We start from the raw sequence: 27,663 nt of genomic DNA, 5'->3' as shown, positions 1-27,663 counted from the left end.
GTTTCCACCACCAACAAAAATTGTCAGTTGAAGTTTATATGTAAACATAAAAAAAAAAATCCACCAATTTCTTTCCCTTCTGTTAATATACTTTATCTGTTTGGTTTCCATTGGAAAAAAACTCTGGAACTGAACTACTTGATTACTGGCACCAGCCTATCACCACACTAAATGTCAGATGTCCCAATAAGGATCTTAGCATTTTTCAAAAGAAGTAAAGGTTTAATAACTATGTTGTTTACAAATGATAGCTATTTTACTTTGCCATTTAAATGAACCTTATGAGCATCACTTTCACAATGTCACAGATTACATTTGTTCCCCCTCAACTTTTAAAATACTTTTAAAATGTCAAGACCACCCACTTTTCTGTGCTCAAAGAAAATCTAGGAATGAGAACTTTATTGCTAATGAAGTAACCCACTCAGCTGAGGGTTAAAATTGCCACTCTACAAAATAAGGCTGACATTTTCAAACTTCCCAAATTGTTCAGGAATGCTCAAAGAACTCTATCAAAAGTGAAATTTTCTGTCATCATTTCTTGAAGAGTTACCCAAAGAAGCTGAGAGTGAATAGGAAGCTTTGAAAATAAAATATCTCAGTTTCTACTTCAGCAACTCCTTTTCATAACAGCATTCAGCAGGGTACTGAAAGATTTGGCATTTTAACAGTTAATAACGAACAGTTAACTGTGTGAAAATCTGCATTTTGAAAAATGTTTGCTGTTGAATAATTACCAGTTCTCTATCCAGCTTTAATAATCAAAATGAAGTATCACGCTAGAGCAATGCATGGCAGCAAATTCTCTACAATCTCTTCTTTCTGCTTTAGATTCTTGGAACTATAAAAACCATTTTATGAAAATGAACCGCATGCAATAGAAAGCAAATATGCGGATCCTGCGTATTTTGAAAGAAACCAAAGTTGCATTCAGTAAGTATATAGAGCCCTCAAAACAGCTTGTAAAATAAAGTTGCACTGAGGAGTGTAAAACAGTACGGGTTGTATCCAATGCTTCCTCCTCTTCTCCTTGCATGTCCCCCCCCCCAAATCTGCTCTGGAAGCTTCCCCAACCTACAAGAGCTGATTTGAGGATGTGCAGGGAGTTATAGGGGAGAAGAGAAGAAGAGGAAGTTCCACTGTGCAAGTGAAAGTCTGCTTTGCGAGCAGAATAGCAGTGCTGGATACAACCAGTGGTTTCAACACTGCTCATAACCATTTTTTTTAAAAAAAAGAAGGAGCAACATAAATATAGATTTTGTCAGTCTGGAAGTTTTACAAAGGTGTATCATTACAGATTTATATGCATAAATCGGACACAATCTACTGGGAACTTCTCTCGTGCAAAACGTCATTGAAATGATTGGGAATTGCAACAACTCCTACTCCATTGATGCTCTGCTCACATAGGAAAAGTTCCCCATGATTGTCCCAATACCTTCGCTGATCCATGGCTTGACTTCCCCTTGGCAGGTCATTTATTAGCCCTGCTGAGAAAGTGCAGATACATTTCTGTTGGCACTTTCATTTCCCTTTGCCGTTTTTTGAAGACTTCTGGATCTGAAGTTTTAATTCCTTGATCATCATCTCTAACTTTTGCCTCGCTTCTCGTTCCTGTCTCAGTTCATCTTGAAGCTCCTGTCGATCGGCCTCAGCGTGATCCAGCCTCTGCCTTAGCTCTGCCAGCTGCAATTTTTTAAAAGGAGAGAAAAGGTTTTAAAAACTTCTTAATGTATCCCCATCCATACAATTCTAGAAACCAAGCAGTTGTTTCTGAAACAACATTAAGTAAGGTATGTACAGACTCGAGCCCACTGATGCGGCAATGTGAGGTGCCTGCTTCAAATAGTGGAAGCCCAAGTGGCAGTCCCCAACTTGCCTCCAATTAGCCGCCAACAGCACTAGTTTCCAGCAAAATCTCACCACGCAATGCAGTTGAGAGGTGCAGAGCCGGGGTGACAGCAAAGGGGAGGCCACAAGTGGCAAAACAGGACATGCAGAATATTCAGTGTATAATAATAAGCATCACACTTTTATTTATTTATTTGTCTGTCTGTCTGTCTGTCTTGTATCTCACCCTTCCTACAAAGCAACTTAGCAAAAGGAAAAAAATAGACACGCATATGTGTGCAGGAGCGGACCTTGGTAATATGCTGGCCTGTGCAAGGCCATTATTTGACCTAAGGCGACAATGACTGTAATCAACATTAAACCACAGTTCATGTTTAATTATGATTTAATGCAAACAAGCAGGGTGCTGGTGTAGTCAGTTCAAAGATTCCCGCCTTGCTTCTCCCCCACACCGCACTGGGAGCAACAAACCGCAAGTCATGACTTCTCATGTCGCCTGAATCCAGCTCATGGTTTGTTTTCCCTAAACAAAGAAGCAGTAAACCAAGAGCTAACCTTTGTACCAAGTCATGGCTAGTTTGGACATAAACCACAGTTCCAAGTTCAGATGTCACAACAAGTCAAGGCTTGTGGCTTGTTGTGACCAAAAGTGAAGTGGGACCAAAATGGAGAATTTCAAGAAGCATGCACCAGCGCATTACTCATTCGCATTAAACCACAGTTCAACATTACGAACCAGGCCATTCTGTCCTCTGGGAAATGCATTCATTATGACACACGTAAGCTGATTTCCCAAACAGAAATATGTAGACCAAGATTTCTCTGGAATTAGTGAGCTATAGAAGCCATCTAGTGGAGAGCTTTAGTATAAATTTTACATGATTTCAGCACAAATGTAACAGGGTTTCTTTACTAGCAGCCTACTAGAAAGTGTTCCTAACTAATGATTTACAATCTAACGATGGGATCTTACATACACTTACTTCAAAGTAAAATCAGTGGTATATAGGGCCAATTCATGCATGGTTCAGATTGCTTAAGCTACCCATGTGGTGAAGTGCAGGAAAAATTGTGACCTTTTCTACTACGTACAGTGGTATCTTGGTTGTCGAACAAATCGGCTCCCAAATGCCACAAACCTGGAAATGAGTGTTGCGGTTTGCGAACGTTTTTTGGAGGCCGAATGTCGAACGTGGCTTCTGCAGCTTCCAAATGAGTGCAGGAAGCTCCTGAAGCCAATCGGAAACTGCGCCTTGGTTTTCGAAAGGTTTCAGGAGTCGAACGGACTCCTGGAACGGATTAAGTTCGACAACCAGTAATGAGTACATGAGTTTATACATGAACAGCTCCATCATCAAGTCAGTCTTGTATTTAACGATTCAACCCAGAGGCAGTAGTTGATTGGGAATTCCATGCATAGATTCCACACAGGTGTGTGAGAGGGGAGGCAAGAGGGATGGATGGCTCCATTCCTTCTCTAGCAATTTGCTTTGTTTCCAAGTTGGCTGTGGAGGAAAGGAAACTCCCCCCCCCTTAGGTTCTGATCCTACTCTGCTGGGCCATTTGACAGAAGACTTTTTTTTACACTAGCCTAGTATCTTGTGTTTCCATGACAGCAATGGGATAAGGGTCTTCTCTTCTTCTTCAACCAGCACAGAAACACCAGCTCCTGGCCTCCTACAAGGCTAGTAAGAACATTTGCAAGCTTGTTTACGAGGGGGAATTTGGCTTGATGACCTTTGGGTTTCTTTTAAAGCTATGATTCTAGGATACAATCTAGGATAACAATCCATTGTTGTATTATCCTAACTGGAGAAGTATGGACTTGACTCCCATTCAAATAAGGAAAGAGGGAAAGGCCTAACTCTAGTTTCCTATGTCAGATATCATTCTAATTTCCTCTTCAGAACTAATGCCCCAAGGATGTCTTAGATCTGGGCTTCCAGTTCCTCTCTGCCTGGAGGCAGCCCTCATGACAGTGGGAGATCGTTCGCGAAGGATTGAAGGGAATGGGCTTCACTCGCAGTATAGTACTGGCTCTCGCTCTGGCATTGAATGAGGGGGGCAGGGAGGCACTGAGTGCAAAAGCACTTCGCCTGCCGAAAACTCTCCAACAGCGCCATTAAGAAGCAGAGCTTCTCCTGTTAACTAGAGCTTAATTGGGCTAAAGTACAGGCGTGTGCTAGAAGAGATGAGATCACAAACTGCGGAATTAATCAACTGCAAGGACTTTAAGGTTTGAACTTGAGATAAGACTTGATTTGGTACAAAAGATGTGGGGGGGGGAGCGCCTGCGGTTTCTTTGAATTTTTCTTCTCTACATTTATGATTCAGCAACTTTCCTCTGAATGTTAGTTCAAATTATAGTTGTATAAGCAAGGATGGAATAAATTGGATTATAAATATGGAATATAACATCAAACGGAACTGTGTATAAAAAAAGGAAAAGGGAAAAAAGTTCCATTTTGCAAAAGGTTTACGATGGACCCTTAGAGCTGACTCTTCCCCATCTGTTATTATTTACAAAGTGAACTGAATAACACTAAAAGGTCTTGGGATTTAATTTAATTGGAAGTATGATTGCTCATTTATCTTCAGTTGGAAGGAAGGATGAAAGGAGTCTGTGAACTGCCAAAGAACTGATAAGGTTCTTTACTGAGTCATCTGCAGTTCGACAAACCGCTCTTCTTCCCATGTGGAGAGGAAAAACGGTGAAAACAGTTTATTTACTGGGACAGAGTGTCTTTTGCAGCTGCAAAAAGTTGCAAAGCAATGACGCATGGGACAGAGCTATGGATAAACTTCTAGAACAATGAGATATCAGCTCCAACGAAGGCATGATGGATAAAAGCAACAACCGGGGTAAAGAAAGACATAGCATCTTACAAGGACAGGAAGAAACACCACAGACAAAATAATTGCCATACACAGGAAGAACAAGCATATAGTTTGAGTTCCTCACTTGTAGTTTTATAAATCATTTAATGTGTCAACACTAGAAGAAGTTATTAACATTGCAGTTGTTGTATAAGGGATTATTATATGACCAGAATGTAATGGAAATTAATAAGATTTTGGCATGCAGAAATATAGAAAATCATCAAATCTAGCATGCGGGGGGCACTTTATCTAAATTATATGATATGGAATTTGAACGATTGGTATTAATAAGTGTATTATAAATTGGTATTGTTATAATGAGGCTATTATTGGATTGTAATTGAAAACTAATAAAAATTATTATTTTTTAAAAGGATGTCTTAGATCTAGAGGAATTGTAAACTCATTGCAATCTGCCACTCAGTACACTCAAGGGAATACTCCTCATATATCAAAACTATTTTTTTTTTATTAGTCAGCGGACTGTAGTAGAGCCAACTCACTAGCATCTCTAATAAGGGCTTTAGTCCATTTATTAAGAAGATAAAAGATATATTGGGAAAGAAGAGGAAGAGAGACATACCTAGTTAATAAAACTGAAAAAGCTTAAATTAATCCATAATAGAACTAAGGCACAAAAATAGATCAGTGTACTAACTGGTACTGAAAAATGAATTTAACATAAAAACTATATAAGGAATATTTTTACAGGCCCTGCTTGGTACAGAAAATCAACCGTACTCAAGACATGCCAGTCTTTTAAAGCATGCTGATATTTGTGGTTCCAGCGGTGATACCAAATGCTTAATAAAACCCATTCTATCATCAGAGAGGATGAATTTTTAACAAGAATTTAGGGGACATACCAAACTTGTATCAAAAATTTAAGTCAGGCAGCAGCAGCAGCAGCAGCATACATTAAACAATCTTCTTTAAAACTGTCTATAGAGGGGGTGTGGGTGTGGGTGTATTGGCTCCAACCCCACTGTATTTATTTATGGCTTTAAATGCATAATTTCTGTATCTGTTACAAGTTTTATATGCCTTTGCAATATAAAGTATTCTCTGCTATTTGCTATGCTCCAGCAGCAATTTCATAGGTAATTAACAAGCGAAGACCTCCAACAACCAGGTTAAACTAATGTTTTGTGCTCACCTGAGCTGCATATTCTGCTTCTTTGTCCTTTTCCAAGTTAGAATCGCAGGTACATTTTTGCTTTATTACCTGCTCTAACTTCTTCTCCAAGTCCCTTTGCTCAACATAAAACTCTTGCATTCTTTGAGCATGCTCAGTCTGCAAAGATTCAAGTTCTTTTTGCAAATTCTGCTGCTCTTCTGTTAACTCCTTCATGGCTTTTGAACTACTTAACATTTCTACTTCCTGTGAAGAAAATGACCAGAATTACACAGTGTTAGCAACACCACAAAAGCACAAAGCATTTATTTCTGTATTGCAAACTTCTACGGTCACTGTCATTTTTGTATGCAGAATATAGCTTCAAGTTTAGTGGCACTTATTTGAAACCAGAGAATGGATAAATTTCATGTTCTTAGCAGCTTTTCTCACAAATATATATATAACTATGTTTGGCTTCTACAGTCCATATAAACTAGATTCAGTTTGATGTATGCAAAAATCATACTGTATGCTCAGTGGGAAAGCATGTACTTTGCATGCAAAATGTTCCAGCTTCAATCCACAGCATCTCCTGGTAAGGGTGGGAAAGACTCTCTCCTGTATGAAACTCTTTAGCGAGCTGCAATGCTGTGCAAGGTCTTGACTTGGTATGCGGTATCTTCCTATGCCCTACCAAAATTTATTCATCAATACGGACCATTTCAGCTAAGTTTGCACATGCACTGGATTACCTATTACAAGCTTGCACATCATGTTCATGAACCTGACAGCTAGTGAACTAAAACCAGTTTAGCAGCGTTACTGTAAAATTTGAGTAACCTGAGTCAGCCCTTCAAATCCCTGGTGTATGTATATGAAACAGGAACACTGAAAAAAGAATGAGCTTGGCACCCTTCTTGTTTAAATTGCCTCATTGGAGAAACTCATGTCTGACCATTCCAATTTACAAATGATATGTTTCTGTAACTATTTCCCAACCCAATAATGTTTCTTTAGCTATTTTTCAGTATGTCTGTAAAACCAAAGATGATCAACATTACCACTGGAACAGCTGTTTTCATAGAATTATAGAGTTGGAAGGGATCCCAAGGGTCATCTAGTTCAACCCCCTGCAATGCAGGAATCTCAGCTAAAGCACAGAATCATAAAATTGTAGAGTTTGGGCTTCTCTCAGCCTCTCCTCACAATCGTTTTTTACTTTCTTGACACTTTACCCAGCTACGCTTTGTGTTCTTATTCCAACTCTTTAAAAAGTTCTCGAAGCCGAATGTTATTTAGTGCCATCAATATATTTTCTTTAAGCTACCTTCAATTTTGAAATCAAATATTGGGATGGAAAAGGTTTTTTTATGTTTAATGCTTTATTATGATTTTGCCACCCAGAATTGCTAGGGCAACCCAGTCAGGTGGGCAGGATACAAATAATAAAATTATATCAGCTTCAATGAGAGACCTAAGAAGGAACTGCACACCACTAACTGATGGAATCTAGCAAGCATATTTACATCTAGACAACAACTACATCGGGGCTGGCAAGGTTTACCTCGCCTGGGCCGGTTCACTCCAGCAGAGATCCCTTTGTGGGCTGGACCGCGTGCATGCCCACAATTTCCACCGTCAGCGTCTGCAGAGACGTGATTTCCGGTGTCGGTGCAGATGCGATTTCCGGTGCCGCAGAAGCGAGTCCCTGCACCACGCTGCACCAGTTTACCGCAGCACATGGGGATTCACCGAGCGGGTTGCTCGGTTTGGGGGTGGCTTGTGGGTCGGTTAAATGACCCCCATGGGCCGCTTGTGGCTCATGGGCCTTAGGTTGCCGACCCCTGAACTACATGAATCTAAGGGGGGATATGAAGTATCCAACAGTGAACCCAGATCTTTGTTCACGTTTCTCTGGCTCACAGGCTACATGATTCAATTTGATATCTGCACTTGTTATGCACAGGCAGCTCTTGCTACTTACTCAAGGCGCACTGCAGAATCAGGAGTTTAGCATATGTCTTTCAAACTTAACACTGATTGTATTTACTCTTATCTGAGTGAAGTCTCACACTGTCAAAGGGCAGTGTACACCAATCTAGAAATACTTAACACTTTTAAACAATGCAAGCAAGAGTCATTAATAGACACTCAAACCACAGAAGGGCTCTTGTGTGAAGGTTTCATATCACAAGTAAATAGAAAAGCTGGCAGAGAACTGGTACAAAGATAATCGCACTAATTAAGCCCTTAATCCTTTGCAGCAGAGTAAATTTCATGCTTATTTAACATGCTAATGTTACACATAAGCATAAGCTTGTGTAAACACCTAAAGTCTAGTTGATTCACTTTTTCTGCAGTCTTTCCTGGATCACCTATTGCCAGGCATCCCCAAACTGCGGCCCTCCAGATGTTTTGGCCTACAACTCCCATGGTCCCTAGCTAACAGGACCAGTGGTCGGGGAAGATGGGAATTGTAGTCCAAAACATCTGGAGGGCCAAAGTTTGGGGATGCCTGACCTATGCTTCTGTATCTGTTGGCCATCTGTTTATCCATCCCAGCTACATTTTCATTACTCCTCAGCTCCCTCTTTACTCCCTCACCTCCTAATCTCTTATCAAGACTGCTACTTCTAAGTTCTGCACAATGCTGGAGCCAAGTGTTAAACAGTAGGCTTCAGCAAGGCACTCCTAATTCAGAAAACTTGATCAGGCCCCACTCCGGATCCCAAATGCAATGAGGTAGCTTGCACAACCCCTAAGTAAAAATTAGGATTTAAAACCCTAATTAAACATGTGATTGGTAGTGGTGAGAAAGAGGCAATGCCTCCTCCATCTCCTTATCCCCCCCCCCCGGCCCAACCTTTGATAGCTATGGTTTGGTCCAGGTACACCTGACCTGAGGTGATGTGGAGCTGCCTCAGCCCACTTTATAGATAAATCTCAAATCAGGTCAAATCAAACTTTGTTCAGTTCAGGATCCAGGATTTGTCTGGAACCAGATGCACAGCCTATTCTATAGCTGCAGAGTACTATACAGAATGCTGAAGGATTGTCCCATATGGCTTCAGATAGATTTTTGTATATACCAAATAATACCCTTTCTCCCACATTCAAGTCAAAATTGTACTGGAGGTGGTTAAATCAGTCTTGTGATCTAATCCACAAAATTAATCACCAATATCAATTTACAGAAGCCTATGCTAGTTGTTGCAAGTGATTTGTGCCCTAGAGGTAGAAATGGGGAGGTGTGGCAATCAGTGTTGTAGAACTCCCTAATAATAAATAAATAAATAAATAAACAAACAAACAAACAAACAAATAAGGACAGTCAAGGGGCTTCCAGTTACATTACTGTATCCAAATTGGCAGGGAGGTCTATAGGCAATTCTTTGTGGCTATCTACAACCTGAGTTTTGTGTCTAATGCTATCTCAGGTATCTCCATTCCAGACTTCTAATCCTTTGCATTTTGTGTAAGGAACCTCTGGACAGAATATTTCCACAGCACTTCCTTCCGTGCTGACACACAGTCTACAATGTAAGAATTTATAATCATGCAGTCATGGCGTTTTAGCAAATAATAATAATAATAATAATAATAATAATAATAATAAGCACATCCAGGTGGTGACTTTAGACTCTAAAGTTTATTCCAGTAACACCTGAGGTTTGGCAGCCAAGTCAGCAATTTCAGGATTATATTAGTTTATAGCATATTAAGTTAGTGTGACTTGAAATGAGGAGCTTTACCTTGTATGATCCTATTATTGTAGTTAACACTTCACAGTAAACAAGATTTAAAACCACTACAAAAAGTTATGCAACAAGCAGGTTTCAGAAGACAGAACAAAGCTAAATCAAACACATGCCGTACCATCTGAAGATGTTGCTTCTTTTGCAAAATTGTATGAAGCTTTTCTTGCTGTTTTATATATGTTTTCATTACATCTTCCATCATCTTCCCTTTGTCATCATCACAGCCGATATCACGTGGAAGAGTCTGAGATGAAGTTTGTGCATTGCTGATTACTTCCACCACGTCTTCTGTAGTCACTTTGGAAGAGATCTGTTCAGCTTTCCTTCTGCTTGCAGGTTTAATGGATACAGGCCGCTCTATAGGAGTCAAAAAGGTTGGAAAAGTAATGATTGTTGAAATGCGACACTGGAAAGCAGCTGCACGTTACAAGATGCAAGTGTACAGAAAGATGTTTCGTTTTCCTACTCACCTGAATTAGCACACACTTCTGTACTAAGTTTCAAATCAACTTTCTCTTGTACTTCAAGAGAAAGATCCTGAAAGAAAATGGCTTTTTTACGTTTGCCACCGCTGTGTTGCTTCACTGACTGTCCCGGTAGAGATTTAATTACCTCTGAAATCTTCTCTGCGGTTTTAGTAGCTTCTTTACATTGTGGCACAGAAGAGGTAAGGGACACATTGGGAGCAACCATTTTATCACACATATAGAAGTAGTAGCTGGAATAAAATAAAAACAAAAACGCAGAATTAATAAAAATTATTTAAATCAACTGATTTTGAACCAAGCATGAACTATTATTACATCCTAGGTTTTAAAACCTGGGAACATGAATTAATTTGGCTTTGGTTACGCCAGAACAGATTTAAAATGGAAATCTGTTTTAAAGCAGTTGTGCATATTCATTACTTAGTCTAACATGATAAAAATCAATCAACTAAGGAAAGCAAGATAGAAACCAAATCAACTAGTTGCTATCATGAGATATGAATGTCTCATTGGCAAGGATGAATAAAGAGAAAGTTTTAGTTTTTGTGTATTACTACAGTACCTCACCTTATTCAACTCTGCACCCTTGAAAATTTGCATAATGCTTTATCACATAGATTTAACTGTATATTATACAAAACTATGAGTGCTCAAATTGTGCAGAAGATGCCACTCACATTGCATAAATAAACCACATTATAGTAATGGAGCAACTTCGCTTTTCCCACAGATGAATATCAGCAGGGTTACAGCTGTGAGTTAGTTTAAAGACATAGCAGAATAATTCCTAGTAAAACCAGTTCCTTCCCTTATTAACTAACAAAGGCACCCTACCATTTTAAGTTTTTGCTTATTTACATGAGGACCGCATAGTTTCTTATGTGGGAATGGCTGCACCAGTGTTTCCGCTCCCAAAAACTGCATCTGCAAACAAATTGCTACAGAGCAGGTAAGAAATGCCTGTGTTCTCATATTGAAGTGGAGGCACATATAGGAAAAGTAAGCTGCACCGTAGCAGCTAAAGAGCTCTGTCATCAGCTTTGTAGACAGTCTTAATATATTTAAAGAAAGACCACCCTTTAGTGTAAGATTCCCATGGTGGCACACAATTCATGGAAATGAAACTAATAAAATAATTCTTAAGTGGAAAGTGGAAAAAAATTCTATGTGTAGCAGGCATAAAAGATGTCCAGCATAAAACCACAACCTAAAGCCAGTTACAGAAGATGCTGAAATGTCCTTTCAGTGCTTGGCATTTGTATTTGCCCAGACATCAGAGCTGGCACCAGGAGAAAGCCTCTAAGGAGGGCATGCTAAATATGGCCTTCTCCCACGTCACTATTCACTGAAGTGGTGTAACCCTCAGATGAGGGCCACTGATGAATAATGAAGAGTTCAGGTAATCTCATACTGTAGCAGATGACCTTTCATATAACCTAGTACAAGCCTCTATTCATCACATCCGCCCCACCCTCCAAAATTGGAAATATAAAAAGTGATAACACCACCACGTTCTGCAGGTTCTTGTACACTACCTTGGCAATCCTATGTACATGGAAGTGCTTTGAACACTAACAACAGCATATAAATCCTAAAAGCATACTTTCCAAAGTAGTTGCAGCCTCAACTACTCTTCTTTCCTATGCAGTTTAAATAATAGAATCATAGAATCATAGAGTTGGAAGAGACCACAAGGGCCATCCAGTCCAACCCCCTGCCAAGCAGGAAACACCATCAAAGCATTCTTGACATATGGCTGTCAAGCCTCTGCTTAAAGACCTCCAAAGAAGGAGACTCCACCACACTCCTTGGTAGCAAATTCCACTGCCGAACAGCTCTTACTGTCAGGAAGTTCTTCCTAATGTTTAGGTAGAATCTTCTTCTATTTTATTCCCAATAAATAAATATAAATATAATATAAACTACATGGGTATTCATACTGCTATTTAGAAAAGGAAGATGCAAAGAACACAATTAACTAAGCAAATTTTAGTCACAGAATCACAGAATTGCAGAGTTGGAAGGGAATACGAGGGTCATCTAGCCAAGACCCTGCAACGCAGGAATCTTTTGTCCAACGTGGGGCTAGAACCCATAACCCTGAGATTAACAGCTTCATGCTGTACTGACTGAGCTTGTTTTAATGTTTTCTCTTCCATTTTCCTGTTTTTGCATTTGTGTTATGCTGTAGAAATCTGAAATAATAATGTGCAATAAAAAATGCTTTAAAGAAATTCTCCTTGGGGGATGGAAGCCAGATACATTTTGAAAACTATTACGTATACTTGGGACGGGTGGACAGAGGGAATCTGTTTAGCTGGTAGATATGTGACCATACTGAAGCAATGTGCTCTGTTTGTGAAATTAGCTGAGGAACGGTGCATGTGATAATTCAACTGCTACATCAGCATTATACAGACATGTCATCAGCAGAGCAGAGCTTCCCATGGTTTCAGTGAGCTGTGAAGTGTCAACTGTTCACATGGCTGAAAGACAGCTGCATTTAATTTGTGACACTGACGAGCAGCTATACAGCGCAAGTGGAGTCTCCCATGCAGCAATTTAATATTTGCTCTTAAAACAACTTTTGAATATAGAGTGAAACTGCTATTGCACACACACACACACAGTGCAACAATATATGCTCAATTAACTCTGGACCAAATCTAGCCTGAGAAAAGCAGCTACTTGACAGGCTGATACAAATCACCCCTCGCCGCCATCCGCTTTAGGAATCTGCTTCCTAACCACATAGGTACTTGCTGCTGTAACACATCCAGCTTTATATTAGCCTAAATTGTATATGCAGGCAAATCTAAGAGAGAAGCAACAGAGAAATCTGTGTCAGCTTCAGCAGGGTAATCAACCTTGCAGGTAAGCGGGAAGAGCTCAGCTTGGAGAAAAATGTGAATGGGGCAGAACTGGATTGCTTGCAGAACTTCAAGGGATAAGTCCATAGCATAGTAAAGAGAAAGCTCTAAAGCAAAAGGTGCAGGTAACTGAAGGGCTGAAGAGATGGCATAGAAGAGCCAGGAGACACAACAGGTTCCAAGAGCACAGTGAAAGTTCCGTTACACTTGCACTGGTCTGGTCCCAAAAGATGTAAGGAGCGAGGAAGAAAGAATCCACTTCCTGAGTCTCCTCCTTTCAACATCCGCTTGACAAAGCTTAAAAGGCCCATATCCCAGGCAGCCAACTTCAGTCACTCAAGCAAGTAAGTAGTCATTTTCCCTACATATGCATCTTAGTGTTCAAGCAGGTCTTCTCTTAGCAGCTGGTTTAAGTCCCGGGAGGAAAAGAATGAAGGTGGTCCCAGACAGGAGTTTATTGCAGAATCAGTGCTGCTCAGGCACAGATATTTTTCACTGCACTCACAAGACATCACCAAAATGCCAGCTGATTATTGTTTGCATTTAATCTGGATTTTACCTTAATGTGGAAAAAGCAGTACATAAAAATAACAGCTGGATATGGAAGGTCATTTTTAAAAAATGGGGGGGGAGGGTGGGCCGTTTGTCCCATGAGGTGACATTTGGGTGGGTGGCCTCTATCGCCACACCCTACTTTCATTTTCTTTACGTGATCACACAAGCTAGCTGTTTTGTTTCTGGCAGCTGAAACTTCACAATTGAGTATGATTATTTCCATCAATTGCCACATGCTGAAGTCATAAATAAATGTCAGCAGCCTGGTGCAAAGGAACTGTTCTCTCAGGAATGCGACAGAGTACATGTGACAGAATACCTTGGGAGTCTGTAACTGCAATACATACATTGGGCTCTATTAATATGTTTGTTAATAAGGTGCTTTTGCACACGACGTCTATGAATCTTGCACAAAACTTATACAAGTCAGGTAAATATCAGTCTTGCGCAAAAGCTCAGTTTTACAAAGAAATCAAGAGTTAAAATAACAGCAACTGCAGTGAGTGTACCAAAAGGAGAAAAAAGAGTGGAAACTGCTGTGGAAGAAGTAGCCCATAATACCAAAGTTCAGCTCTACAGCAGACTGGTCTAGAGCAGAAATGGGGTATATCTGGCCCTCCATATGCTTTTGGATTACAAATTCTGTAATTCCTGGCTGAGGCCAGGATACTTAAGATTCTGAAGGGAGATAGAATCCAACAATATATGGGGAATCCCTGGCTCAGGAGGCCTATAATTATTTCTTAAGACACATGTTATATATGTGACCACGTTCACTTATTGTATGGACTACACCTCATAGCTGGTCAACCCTCCCTTTTTTGCAGGAAACTCCCTTATTCCAGCGCCGTTTCCCGCTGCTATCCTGGATTGTTAGATATACCGTAGACTGTCCCCAGGACAGGTGAGGCTGCTGATCCCTTATTTTCAAATCCGAAAGTTGACAGCGATGCTACACCTCTAAACTTTCAACTGGCAGCAACACAACTAAACTTCAAGTTGTGCATCCACTGCTTATATTCTTGACAAAAGGATGTTACCTGGGCTGCATGAATGAGTGCGGCTGATTAACGGAATCTGCTTCCTGCTTTACAACTGGATACCATTGTTGAAATTCTAGGTTATACTGAGAATCTGCCTGAGGAGGGAAAAACAAAAACCAGCATTTATGTTTTATGATACAACATTCCAGTTATGAGAGTTATGATCTGGAGGAACTGCTTTACAATTATTTGTCCAATGTCATCAAATTAGGCAGGAGAAATTACAAGGCAACAAAACGGAAGCAGCAGTAGAAAAGCAAGATTACCTCAGTTTCCCGCATTCCAATTACAGGTGAAAGAATTAGCAGCTTTCTTGAAAACTGGTCATCTTCCAGCTTTTTTACTACAATAAATATACTATGCCACACACAGGACCCTGCTCTGGACAGGGCTCCCGTACTGGCATGGGGGTGGGCTGGAAAGCCTCCCAGAAGTGACCAAAAGTGACCCTGTGCTTCTTTTGATCAAAGTACATGCTTCAGAAATATTCATATATTGTGTCAATGGCAGCATATGGGATTTTAATTCAAGGTTCTTAATACCATCGTCATAACAATATATATCAGTATAAAACCTTCATAATGGATAAAGATGGGGAAGGAGGTAGGGATTTCCATGGCCAGATAAAATACTTATTTCAAATATGACAGCTTAAAAGAACCTTGAGAATTTCAACTTTCATTTCTGAAGGTTCACCAAGTATAGGGCATGACTGTGGAGAATGAACAAACAATGTTGTTCTTCCCCTGATGAAGGAGCACCCATAGAATAATAACTGAAAAATCTCAGATCAGGAAGCCTAGTTACTGGCTTCAGCCTCTCTTTCTTTTAATCAGAAAGCAAATTAATCAGGTAGATTTTTATAGAAAAAAGTAAAGAGGAGGAGCTGGTAGAAGTCTAGATGCAAACCTTGTCTGCAAAAGCCACATGGCTTTGCCACTTCAAAATGTGTTTTACACATATACATTAAACACTGTTTCTTCTGTAGGAAAAGTATCGCATTGGAATAAATTGGGCCACTTCACATGGGACAAAAAGCCTAAATGGAAAGCACTACTGCATGTGAAATAGCATCTCAATTTGTGTGATAACTGCAAATTGCTTAGAGTGAGAATTTCAGAGATATAGAATTAATTCAGTTTTACCATTATATATATATATATATATATATATATATATATATATATATATATATATATATATATTTCAGTTTTACCATTAGCCCATGACCTTGCTTTCTCGTTGTTCTATCCCAGTTAACGAAACATAGACCTGAGTTCTTAGGAACCGCTTGTGAGAATACTTCAGAGCCAGCATGTGCTTTGGCTACTCATTACTCACCACTCAGTTATATTGTGAAATTAAAAAGCAAATTTGTTCCAAGAACCATTCATAGTGAAACTGAGAAGCAGAGAACAGAAACAGAGTTTTAGTATGTTTGTGTTTAGATCACAGATGGTGAAACTTCAAGACACGGATCCTCCCCAGGGCAAATCTGTTTCAGCATATCAAAGTGCATGCATCTGTAAGCAGATCCTTTTCCCCCCCTTTGCACATATTTTCACAAGACACATGGAGATGTATATGTGCACCAGAGGAACTAAAAACAGCTGGAGTTCCTAATCATAAGAACTTGTCTTCAAAAACATTTGTTTCTCCCAAATGGTGTCACAAGAGGACACAACATCCATCATGAGGCTACTAAAAATGATGGAACATCTCAGCTCCAAAAATAATGCCAATCCTTTTAACCACTCTGCACTTGAAGGCAACAACACCTTGCACTATGGCTTGGGATATTGTACTTAATTCTCTTTTCAACCTTCCCCAAATCATAATTAATTAAAAACTTGTTCTGACACATGCAAGTGTATTATGAGAGTCAAATAAAAATTTACCCCGTCGTTATGTTTTTAAAAGGAATGGACTAAAAGTTTCAACGGTAACATTTTTTAAAATAAAGGCAAGTCTTGAATTTCCCCCTCCCCTATAAATAATAAATTAAATTTTTAAAAAATACCACCCTGAGTAATTCTTATGCAGCACTGTTTCTCTGATTCTTGCATTTTCAGCACGTACAATATATTTAGAGTCTTGGGGGGGGGGTGTCAGCCAAAGCCAGTTAGGTGTTGTTCATATTAGCGGAAGGGCATTCCTCTACCCCTCCTCCACCCCCTTTTTTCTCATCAAAATGTGAAGATCCCCAGAATCACTGCATCTTAACTATTCTTTTGCTACTTTGCTTTTCACATCTCAGAAGTGTTAGAAGCACTGCTGAAGCAGCAGAGTGTTTCTAGAATTTCTGTTAATGCTAGATAAGGATGTTCCTATTCTCACACATATAAATTTTCCTCATAAAATCTTTAAGTAGTATTTTACATTCTGTTAACCTAAAGGAGCGGATATAGTTGTATCATTCTTACTCAGATGCACAATTTCTCCTGAGATAATGTTAATTGTCTTGCATTTTACAGATAACTTGCCCAAACCCAACAGCAATAGTTCCTCTAGAAAGAAAAAGGAGGAATCACCACAACTCAAATGTAACCAGCTTTCTTTATATATTTCTTTCCTCCCACTAGGGAAAAAAGGGGATTTGGAATGATGTTCAGAAGTATGTTCAATACACATTAAGATCAGTGTGGTCCCTTCTGTTTCTTCATGCAAATGCATAGTTGCTCAACTACAAACATACTAATACTAGGGTTGCCAGACTCAATAGAGGACAGGACTTCTGTGCCTTTAATTGCCCTGCTCTCTTTTGAGTCTGGAAACCTTAAAGAGAAACCAGCAGACCCTTTGTTTAATTTCCAAGCAAAGGGTCTTTCCAGACTCAAAAGAGAGCAGGGCAATTAAAGGCACAGAAGTCCTGTCCTCTATTGAGTCTGGCAACCCTTACTAATACCCTGCCTCCAGCAGGAAGGAAGGTAGGTAGGTAGGAAGGTGAACAAGCGTGTTATTCTAAGGAATCGTGTTGAGTGTAGAATACTGACAGAGAGGTCCTTAGCTCTACACTTCTTCCATATTTTAGGTAATCACCCACTACCAAACAAGCACTATTCTACACGTAAAATGAGATGAGAATATAATTCCCTGAAACTGTAATTTAATATTCTATCCACGAGACAGACAAGGCCTATTAAGTATGAGGAGTCTCACATTGGCACATCAACAAAACCATAGTCTTCATAGCAGTCGTTGTGTCCTTATTTAAATTCTCCCTCTCGCACAAATCACTCATTAAAACTCATATTGTGAAGGCTCATGGAAAGGTCATCTGTATTTATACAGCAATATGTAAATGCAGCACAATATTTTGGTAATACATAGCCCTTCATTAGCCATATTGCAATAATGCAACAAAACGATAATGAGGTTGTTTATAAGCCTTGAGACACAATGTATCAATCATTTTCTTTTAAGGTAAGCCAAAATATTGTCTAATGAGTTACCATACCTTAAGCTGGGTTGTCATTTAATGAATAGCAACACACTTGCTACATCATTAATGATCATATAAACCTGATTAAGCTAGGGAATTTACAGTTTCTGTTGCCATAACAAGTTCAGTATCTTCTTAGCCTGTGTACCTAGAACTAAACAAGTAAGCTCCTAATCACCCTCTGTGGTTCAACATTCATTTAAAAGTAAAGGTACCACTGACCATTTGTCATCGCGGACAACTCTGGGATTGTGCACTCATCTCGCTCTATAGGCCGAGGGAGCCGGCGACAACACCTCTAGGCAAAACCTCACATGAACTTTACTTCTCGCTACTATATTTTACTTGTCCTCCACTTCTCCCAACAGGCAGACAGCATAAGAAAAATGAAGAAGCTAACTAAATGGACTGATTTATATACTCATCCATGAACAGAAGTTGATCCACCAAAATCCTACAACTTTTATCTATTTACTATTACTATTGGAAAAGCAATAAATAAATGGAAAGGGTAGTGATTAGCTTTTCCCCCTCTCCTAAGTTTCGCCTCTAGAAAACCTGGTATTTTAGATGGAGTAAGTTAGTGCTGTTTCATTTGTTGCCAGTTAAGCTTTTGCTAGTTATGAATTCTGAGTTCCCACCTCCTGCTTTCCCATCAAGCGTAACGGGGGGAAAGTGTGTGTTTATTTCGTTTCAGAGTTTTCTTTTGGCAAATATCATGGACATTTGAAATTTACAGATATGGAAAGTTCAATGTATGTGCAACCACCAGTATAGCAATTGCTCTCCATGAAGGAATTGAGTTACAGCTTGTCACTACCCTTAAAAAGATACATGCAATGATTCCACCCATCTTAATGCCTCCTCTTCAGAATTCTTAGGCGCGCAAGCATGAAGCTGAAATGGCTACAGATATGCCCAAACTGCATTTTGAAATGACTGCATCACAGTTTGTGGATGAGGCTTGCTGCCTTCATCAGATGGGGCCACGTAAACATATGAAGATGCCTTATAACCAAATTAAACTACTGACTCTTTTAGCCCATTACCATCTGCTCTGTCTGGCAACATCTCTGCAGTTTTTCCCCCTAGCTTGCTATCCAAGACTATTAATTGGAGATTCCAGAGACTGATCCTGAGTCACTCTCAATAAAGGCCATCGCTCAGTGGTAGAGCATCTGCTTTGCATGCAGAGGGTCCCAAGTTCAATCCCCCATATCTCCAGGTAGGGCTGTCAGAGACCCTTGCCTGAACCCTGGAGAGCCACTGCCAGCCCGTATTTCCCATCCTCTCATCTACACTGGCTTAAAAAGAAATCTCTTGGTGCTTCTTGCTTGCTCTCAGTTTCTGACAACCTCCACCCATCAAAAGAAGCCTTGCTGAGTTTTTGGAGTGGGACCATATTTCACTGACAGACCTCACAATTTGCATGCAGAAGGTCTCAAGTTCAATTCATACTATTTCCAAGCCAGCTTAGATGAAATCAAGCAACACATGCTAGGAAAAGGCTGAAACATTGGGGAACCTCTGTCAGTCAAGGCAGATGATACAAGGCAGCTTTGTATGTTTGTGCATTTGTAGTTTCTTTGATGCGTTATGAAAGACACAGTATATAGTACGGACAACAAAAAAACTCCTAAAGGCTACTTATATATAAAATTTCTCCAGGTGTGTTCACATCTCTGAATTGAAACAAACAACATTTTTCTGTTTAGAAGGCTGAAAATACGAGGTACTTCTGGGCTTTTAAAAGTAGACACAATAATAATAATGGGAAAGATAATTATAGATATTTAAACACTATGCTCCAGCATAAAAGATATCTGTGGGTCTCGTTATCTGTATTCTTTTGGTGCTCTTTTAAAATAAAGCACAATGACTTCTAACTATTTTCTTAGCCATATTTAATTGTGGAACAGTTTACAACATGTAACACCTAATGAAAAAGACTAACTCAAATTTTGTAGAATGGACACTGCTCCATGGTTACATTTATCATTGCCTGCTGCCAAGCTATTTATAACAAGCATGCATGCGTGTGTGTGAAGTAAAATCAAACAGGCAAGTCTGTACATCAATGTTAATTGATGTTCCATGCACTTAAGTCAGTTAGGAAGCAAGAAGTAAAATTACAAACTTGTTAGCTTATCTAATATCCCTGGGTTTAAAAACACTAAAGTATTATTTTGTTGTATTTGCCATGATAGCACTTCCTGATAACTTACGTTTTTCAAAAATTTAAAGGGTCCAAATTTACATTTAGGAAACACATATTTAGAATACTTTTAATGCAATTTTAAATGTTAATTAAATGCAAATATTTTACAACCATAAATAAACTTACTTTAGCCTGGATTATTTTCTGATTTTTCATGCTGAATTTTTCTTTCATTTCTTCCAAGAGACGCTTCATATTTCTCTCTTCTGGCTTGCCTAAATATTTTTTGTTAATCTGAAGATAGCAATGCCATTTAGCTGATTCAAAGCCCCAGTGGCAGGTCCTCTTGTCAGGAGCTCGATGAGAATGCATCACAAATGTTTGGGGAGAAAACATTGAATAGCACTCTAAACACTGGATACATGGCGAATCTGGCTGAAGATAAAACTGTGGAGCAAATAAACCCTGACACTTTCCCAAGCATTCGTGCTCTACTTCAAAGGCACCACCTGTCTCTTTTAGCTGGGCCAGTGAATTCTTCGCGTGAAGCAGGCTGCCATTTTGAGGGAAAGTGCGAGGGCGCAGCAATGCATTGCATAGTCTCTGAGCATCAGTCAGTGTGATCAGCCCACAAGAAGGGGCATTAAACGGAAGGATTCCCAAAACCTTTAAGATGTGAAGCTGGTCTGAAGTGCACCTAGAGCAATAGATGTAAAGTTCATCGCACACTGTGTTAATTTGCTGTAAAGAAAAGTCACGGAGCACAGAATTCAACACTTGAGGCAAGCAAAGTCTCTTTTCCCCTCCAACATTAAAACAAGATATAGACTCCCCTTCCAATACAGTCTGTGTCAGCTCTGTAGAGCTGTCGGAAGGAACAAGCAGTGGACCAGGAAGGATCTGGGGCGATGGAAGAGGTACAAAGACAGAAGACGTGCTTTCTTGAGAATGGCGAGCAGAAAATGCTGCTGGTCCTCCCAGCGAACTCTGGCTACTTAAGTGGAATTGTGCCAGTGTATGTTTCAGCCCTGGATTTAAGTTCAAGGGCTCAGATGCTGCAGCAGTGTTCGGTTTGGCATCTTCCTCTCTGTCCTCCATAAAGTTTTCTTCACATTCATCCAACTGTTCCTTCTTTATTGTTGACAATTTATTTACCACAGTTTGTATTTGTTTTACATGCATTTCTGTCATAGCTTTTTTTGCTGGAGGACTGTCCTCTTCTTCTGCTGCAGACCCCTTCTGCTTTGGCTGACAACCATGGGGAAAGTTTGTCTGTGGAGCTTCCATAGCTAAACTTTAGATAGGTGACTCTGAGGTTTGATCACTGGCAGGTCTTTCAAATCTCAATTCCTGGTTGTCTCAGCTGCTCAACCAGTATGGCTGCTTTTAATTAAATAAGACACCAAAGGAGGAAAATGCAAAGTTCAACACTTTGCATTTAAAATCACAGCCTTTGAAGCTAAGGAATCACCTAGAAATATGTCATTCAAAAATACTTTTTCTCTAATTAACTAAATATAAAATGAACAACCCAATGCACATATAAAAATGTTTTCCTCAAATCTTCAAGTCACTGGTCTTGCAATTGATCCAGTGATTTTGATCCAATAGAAAACTGTGATTTAGTACAAAGTTAAGCTTTGAATGAGATTTCAATGTCTACAGGCTCTTCGATCAGAACACAGAAGTTCTCACAGTCTGAGATGCGCTGCTTTCAAACCTACACTTTTATAAGTTAGAGGGACTGGAGCTGTATGTATCAATCTTGTTATTCGCACTATCATAGATAAGGTTTTGGATTTAGTGTCCAACAAAGTTTTCCAGTTCCATCAGTCTCAGTATTAATTCACCAATAAACACTCGACTGGAAGTTGATCCTAGATTGCTGGTTGTGACTATATGTATAAAGGCGACCATTGCAAATAATGAAAATAAGCTCCCAGCCATCAGCAAAATTGATTTCTTGGGTTCATCCTTTCACAAAATCTGAATGGGGGGGTAGAAAAACAGACAGGTATTTTATAATCAGAAAAGTACCAAAGCAATCAAACAGTTTCAAATTAAATTCATATATTCTAAATATGCACACTTAACACAGCAATAGTGTTTCCCGAACTAACATACCCTGTTTCTCATATTTTAAGACATACCCATAAAATAAGCCATAGCAGGATTTTTAAGCAGTCAAGGAATATAAGCCATACCCTGAAAATAAGACATAGTGATAGGCGCAGCAGCAATGCTGGCCGCGGCAGGAGGAGGAGGGAAAAAATAAGACATCCCCTGAAAATAAGCCATAGTGTGTTTTTTTTTTAGGAAAAAATAAATATAAGACGTGTCTTATAATATGAGAAACACGGTATTTTGATCAGTGAGAGTGCAAGCTTGAGTTACAGAAGCTTATCTTGTTAAAATATTCTGGGCATTACTTTCAGACACTTAATCAAGAATAGTCGAATAACAGAGATTGCTATGCGTATTTTCCCTTAGAACCAAAACTATTCACAAGAAATCCATGATCTCTCAAGATCTTGCCTTGGCAATGGACTGGATGACAGCCAACAAACTGAAGCTCAATCCAGATCTAGAGCAGTTCCCTAGACTGGATGGATGGGAGGCTGCCTGCTCTTGAAGGCGTTGCAATGCCTCAGAAGTAGCAGATATGCAGTTTGAAGTACTTCTGGATCCTTTAGTGTCGCTTGAGGCTCAGGTGGCCTCAGTTGTGTAGAGTCCTTCCATCAGCTTTGGCAGGTGGCCCAGCTGCACTTCTATCTGCACCTCTATCTAACCACTGTTGTCTATGCTCTGGTAACCTGTAGGTTAGATTACTGTGATGTGTTATACATAGGGCTGCCTCTGAAGACAGTTTGGAAATTTCAACTAGTGCAGGAACTGGTGGCCAGGTTGCTCACTGGGGAAAGAAGGTTTGAGCATATTACATCCTGACCCACCAATCCTAACTGCCGATTAGTTCCCAGGCCCAATTCAAAGTGCTGATTTTTACCTATAAAGCCTTAAATGGCTCAGGATTTCCAAAAGCTGCCTAGCCCTACTTGTGGGGGAAGGAGGCATGTTTTCTTCTGGCACACATCTTTATATTTCTTCTCCCCCATTTATTCACCTGTGCATATTCAACAATACAGACATGTGCACTCCTGATATCTTATCCACCCCCTCCATTTTAATGTATTAACTGTTTAGACATATTATGAAATGACAGCCTGTCCTGCATATAATACAGGTCCTGAAGTTAGCTAGGCAGAATGTAAGCTAAGCAGACATTCCACTTGACTTCTCCTCTCCTCCCCTACATATTCTGCTCACTTTACTCACATTCCACTCAGTATTTACCCCATAACCTATTTTGAAGGGGAATGGAACAACGTTGGGGAAGCAAGTGTTAGTTTCTCTCCCACCAGCTTTGTTCCCTTCTCCTCTTGCCCCAATTGCTATTTCCTGGTCTCAGAATTCTCCAACATTTCCCCATAAATCTCTCTCTCTCTCTCTCTCTCTCTCTCTCTCTGTAATGCATTTCTCACCCCCTCCCAATTCACATATTTGTTATCTCTGCTGTCTCCAACCCCCTCTCATATTTGTTATCTCTGCTGTCTCCAACCCCTCTCAATTACCTTTTCCTCACACAGTGAATCTACACAATAGAGGTTATTTAGAAATACAGGGGTGATTAGAAAACAATAATTGTCTGGAAACAAATTATTGCATGTTTAAGTAAAAAAAAATACTCTTGGAATTTGTAGAATTGAAAAAAAGGAGCACTTCTCTCTCATACTTGGTAAATTCAGGATCTGATCAGGGCTTGCTGATCAGAAGGTCGGCGGTTCGAATCCCTGCAACGGGGTGAGCTCCCGTTGCTCTGTCCCAGCTCCTGCCAACCTAGCAGTTCGAAAGAACGTCAAAAGTGCAAGTAGATAAATGGCGGGAAGGTAAACGGCGTTTCCGTGTGCTGCTCTGGTTCACCAGAAGCAGCTTTGTCATGCTGGCCACATGACCCGGAAGCTGTCTGCGGACAAATGCTGGCTCCCTCGGCCTATAGAGCGAGATGAGCACTGCAACCCCAGAGTCAGACATGACTGGACCTGATGGTCAGGGGCCCCTTTACCTTTACCTTACAGCAGAAGACAGTCCTAGGAAAATCAACGTTCCCTTTAGCCTTTTGAAACTGGTATACAAAACACAAATACTTGCACTGCAACCATACACATTTTACATTTGGAACTTCTGTTTCTCATGCAATAATAAAGAATGACAACACTACTGTTGCTTCAGACAAAGCAACTCCAGCATAATGTATTTTTTAAAAAAAAGCAGTGCACTTTCCCTTTCAACGCTTATACCCATCCCTTCTAGTTTCTAGTTAATACTCAGCATTTTTGTGGGGGGTGGGATACATTTAGCACAGGAGTTCCTCACTCCCTAACATCACTAGTTTCAAAAATCTACCATGTAAATCAGCCCACTTCTCCCATGACTAAATGCATATGCTTTCAAAATAGTCTTTCTCCAGACTTCCTCAACACACATACCACAATTACATGATTTATTTTACCCCAAAGACAATCAGAGCTTCCCACTTCCCAGAGTAACTTTTTGTTAAATTACCACACTCCTTCCAAACCTAGCCCTATGAAAAGAATCACAGAGAAAGACTTTCCCCTAAAAATCATTCAAGGTGTCACAAAGAACCATTAACCTTACTAATATCCACCTAAGATTCCCTTTATTCTACCCTCCCAAAGACATGCAAAATCTCACAGAATTTCTTCTCTCAACATCTTTTTGCATTAATTCACAGTAAGCCACCTCCTGAAGAAACACTCAAATATATAAATACCTGTATTTTTATTATTTAAATTTGCATACCACCCTTCATCCGTAGATCTCAGGGCAGCTCACAGCATAAAAATTCAAGATAAAAACACAATATACATAATAAAAACAAAACAAGAACACAAACACATTTAAAATGATATAGGATGTTAGCTCAAAGCCTGGTTGAAGAGGAACGGTTTCATCTGGCGCCTAAAGGTGTACGATGAAGGTGCCAGGTGAACCTCCCTGGGGAGAATATTCCACAAACAGGAAGCCACTGCAGAAAAGGCTACTAGCCTTCATGGCACTAATTTTTAAACTGCTTCAGATGATTCCTTAGAAAGGTATAAGGGCATCCTCAATGGGAAGATGGTAAACAAGCTTCCTTGAAAGCTCACTCAGTACTTTCCACCACCCTGCCTTTGCAAACGACCTATTGAAGATTTTGTCTATTCTAAGATCCACTCACCGAGCAACGGGGAGGCCCACCAGATTGCACGAACAGTGTGCACACCCTAGAACATTTCCCAGAATCCTCTGCAATATGCAGGCATTCCAGAGCAGGTGAGCAAGGGGTTCCTCAGCAGCCAAGTCAGTCTGTGTGGAAAAGGTTCCCTGCAGCTGGAAATCTTTGAAAGCAACTCACTCAGTACCTTATAGACTGGAAACTCCTTGTCCACAAACACTTCTGTTCTCAAGTCATGAAACATCCTAAACCAATGACTTAACATTCCCACAGCCAATGTCAGTGTGCCTTTGCTTGCAAACCCCGGTCTGCGGTCCCGACAAAAGCGGCCCTCCACCCCCCAGCCCCACCACGACATCCTGCGCTGAATCATTCCTGGTAGAAGCTGCTGCTGCTGCTGCTGGCCCACCCCCCACCCCCACCCCCGGTTCCTCCGACCGCCTTCTATTAGGAATCTCCTTCCACACCTCCAGCTCCAGAACCCCAACTCAAACTCCTCTTCTCGTGGAATTTCCCTGCCCTGCCCTGAACTAAACTCCTTTCCCTTCTGGCATCAGACTTAACCTGCTGCTGCAGACGCTCCTCCCCCGACAGGCGGCGAGGAAGGTTAAGTCTAGCTAGCAGAGAGGCGGCGGGGGGAGGGAAGGTTAGGCCGTGTGGGGCGGAGAGTCTGCAAAGAGTCTCTCCAAAGACGCCCTCAGATTTTAACCTCCTCCCCTTCCAGCCGTATCGCCCCTTCTCTCTCTGTCCTACCCCAACCCCCCGACGCCACAGCTTCCCTTCCCAGGCCGACGTTGCTCTCCAGAACAACCTCCCTCCACCCACCCCACTCGTGCATATTTGTCTAGTTTATTGCATTAAATAAATAATGTTTAAGGAAATCCTTTCCCCCCCTCTTTTTTTTTGAGGGAGGTTGTAAGTCCGATTCCCATCGCGCAGGCGATCCTTCTCCGACACACACACAACACTCACTAAGTAATAATTACCCCCACCACCTCCAAAAAGGAAGCCTATTTCCCATCCCCCATCCGGACAGGAGGCGAGCCTTCCCCCCCCCGGCACCCCCTTTGCAATCACACACACCATCCCTACACACACACACACAGCAACTGCTCTCGGCTAACCCCACTCCATTCCCCTCCCCCATCACCCTTCCTCCCCGGGACCATCCCTTTCTCTCTCCCCCCATTGCCTCAGTATAAACACGGCGTCCCCCTCCCCATACATACACCCTCGTCTCCCCCCCCCCTCACGCCCAACCCCCCCTGTCCCGCTTCTCCTCCCCGAGAGGGTCCCGCCGGCCGGCCTCACCTTCCTCCGAGGGAAGCGAGCGTCCTTTCCCCCGCTTCACCGTCCATACCTCACAGCCGGGCTGCCCCCGACAGAGGAGCAGAAGCCGCTGACGCGCCGCCCACCCGTGACCTCACTGCGGAGACAGAGGAGGAGGAAGGAAGGAGGAGGCGGCGGCGGCGGCGATGGTGGTGGTGGAAAAACCACCGTGACTGAGACGGAGGCGGCGGCGCGCGGGCACGAACCCTCCAGGAGCGCGCGCCCCGCCAAGCCCCGCCCACTGTCTGGGCCAGCTGCTGGCTGGCGCTGGCGCTGGCTCTGGCGCTGTGTGTGTGTGTGTGTCTCTGAGGGAAAGAGCGCGTGAGGCAATACTTTCCCTTCCCTTTCTGTTTGCCTGGGAGAAAGCCAGCCCGTCTGCGCCGCCGTGTCCTCCTACTAACCGCGGAATTTTCAGAGCTGTTCCCGTTGGTGTCCGCCTTTCCCCACTTACATCTTTCCCACCAGGTCGCCACCACGTCCCCACAGAATATAAACACAGTGATATACGTCTTCCCCTCGCACCCCTACCATCCCTCCTTTCGCTCTTCCCAGGCCACCCAACAACCGAATGGCTCCGCTGCCCGCGTCTTCCTGTCTGCCCTCCGCTTCCCTGTGCCGCATTTCTCCTCAGCGTCAGTTCACACGTTACGCGGGGATCGAAAAGCCCATGTTGGGTTTCCCGCAGGAAAAATAAACGAGTGAACCACGGCGCCCTCTGGAATGCACGCGTCTAGAACGTCTCGAAAGCAACGCTAGTGCGGGGAAGTCAGCTGAATACTGCGGTTTTTACGTTGTTTCTTACTACAGTAGTTATTTACTTGGTTTCGTCTGATCCGTCGGCTCGTCTCCACTGCGGTTGCGGGGATAGCTACCCCG

General features: G+C 41.3%; 1 protein-coding gene across 1 annotated transcript; it reads right to left on the bottom strand.

Annotated features, from left to right (window-relative positions):
- Positions 1 to 201: 201 nt before the first annotated feature.
- SKIL (SKI like proto-oncogene) lies at positions 202 to 26,983 on the bottom strand. Its single transcript, XM_035133268.3, has 7 exons — positions 26,770 to 26,983; positions 20,349 to 22,148; positions 14,560 to 14,657; positions 10,077 to 10,324; positions 9,725 to 9,963; positions 5,888 to 6,112; positions 202 to 1,686 (listed from the first exon to the last, which is right to left on the bottom strand). The coding sequence occupies exons 2-7, from the start codon at positions 21,447 to 21,449 to the stop codon at positions 1,525 to 1,527; spliced, it is 2,073 nt and encodes a 690-aa protein (XP_034989159.1). The 5' UTR covers positions 21,450 to 22,148; positions 26,770 to 26,983; the 3' UTR covers positions 202 to 1,524.
- Positions 26,984 to 27,663: the final 680 nt, after the last annotated feature.

Source organism: Zootoca vivipara, chromosome 5 (assembly GCF_965207765.1).
Source record: "Zootoca vivipara chromosome 5, rZooViv2.hap1.1, whole genome shotgun sequence".
Taxonomy (NCBI): domain Eukaryota; kingdom Metazoa; phylum Chordata; class Lepidosauria; order Squamata; family Lacertidae; genus Zootoca; species Zootoca vivipara.
Note: the sequence above shows the minus strand (reverse complement) of the source record. Positions and strands in the feature narration are given on the sequence as shown.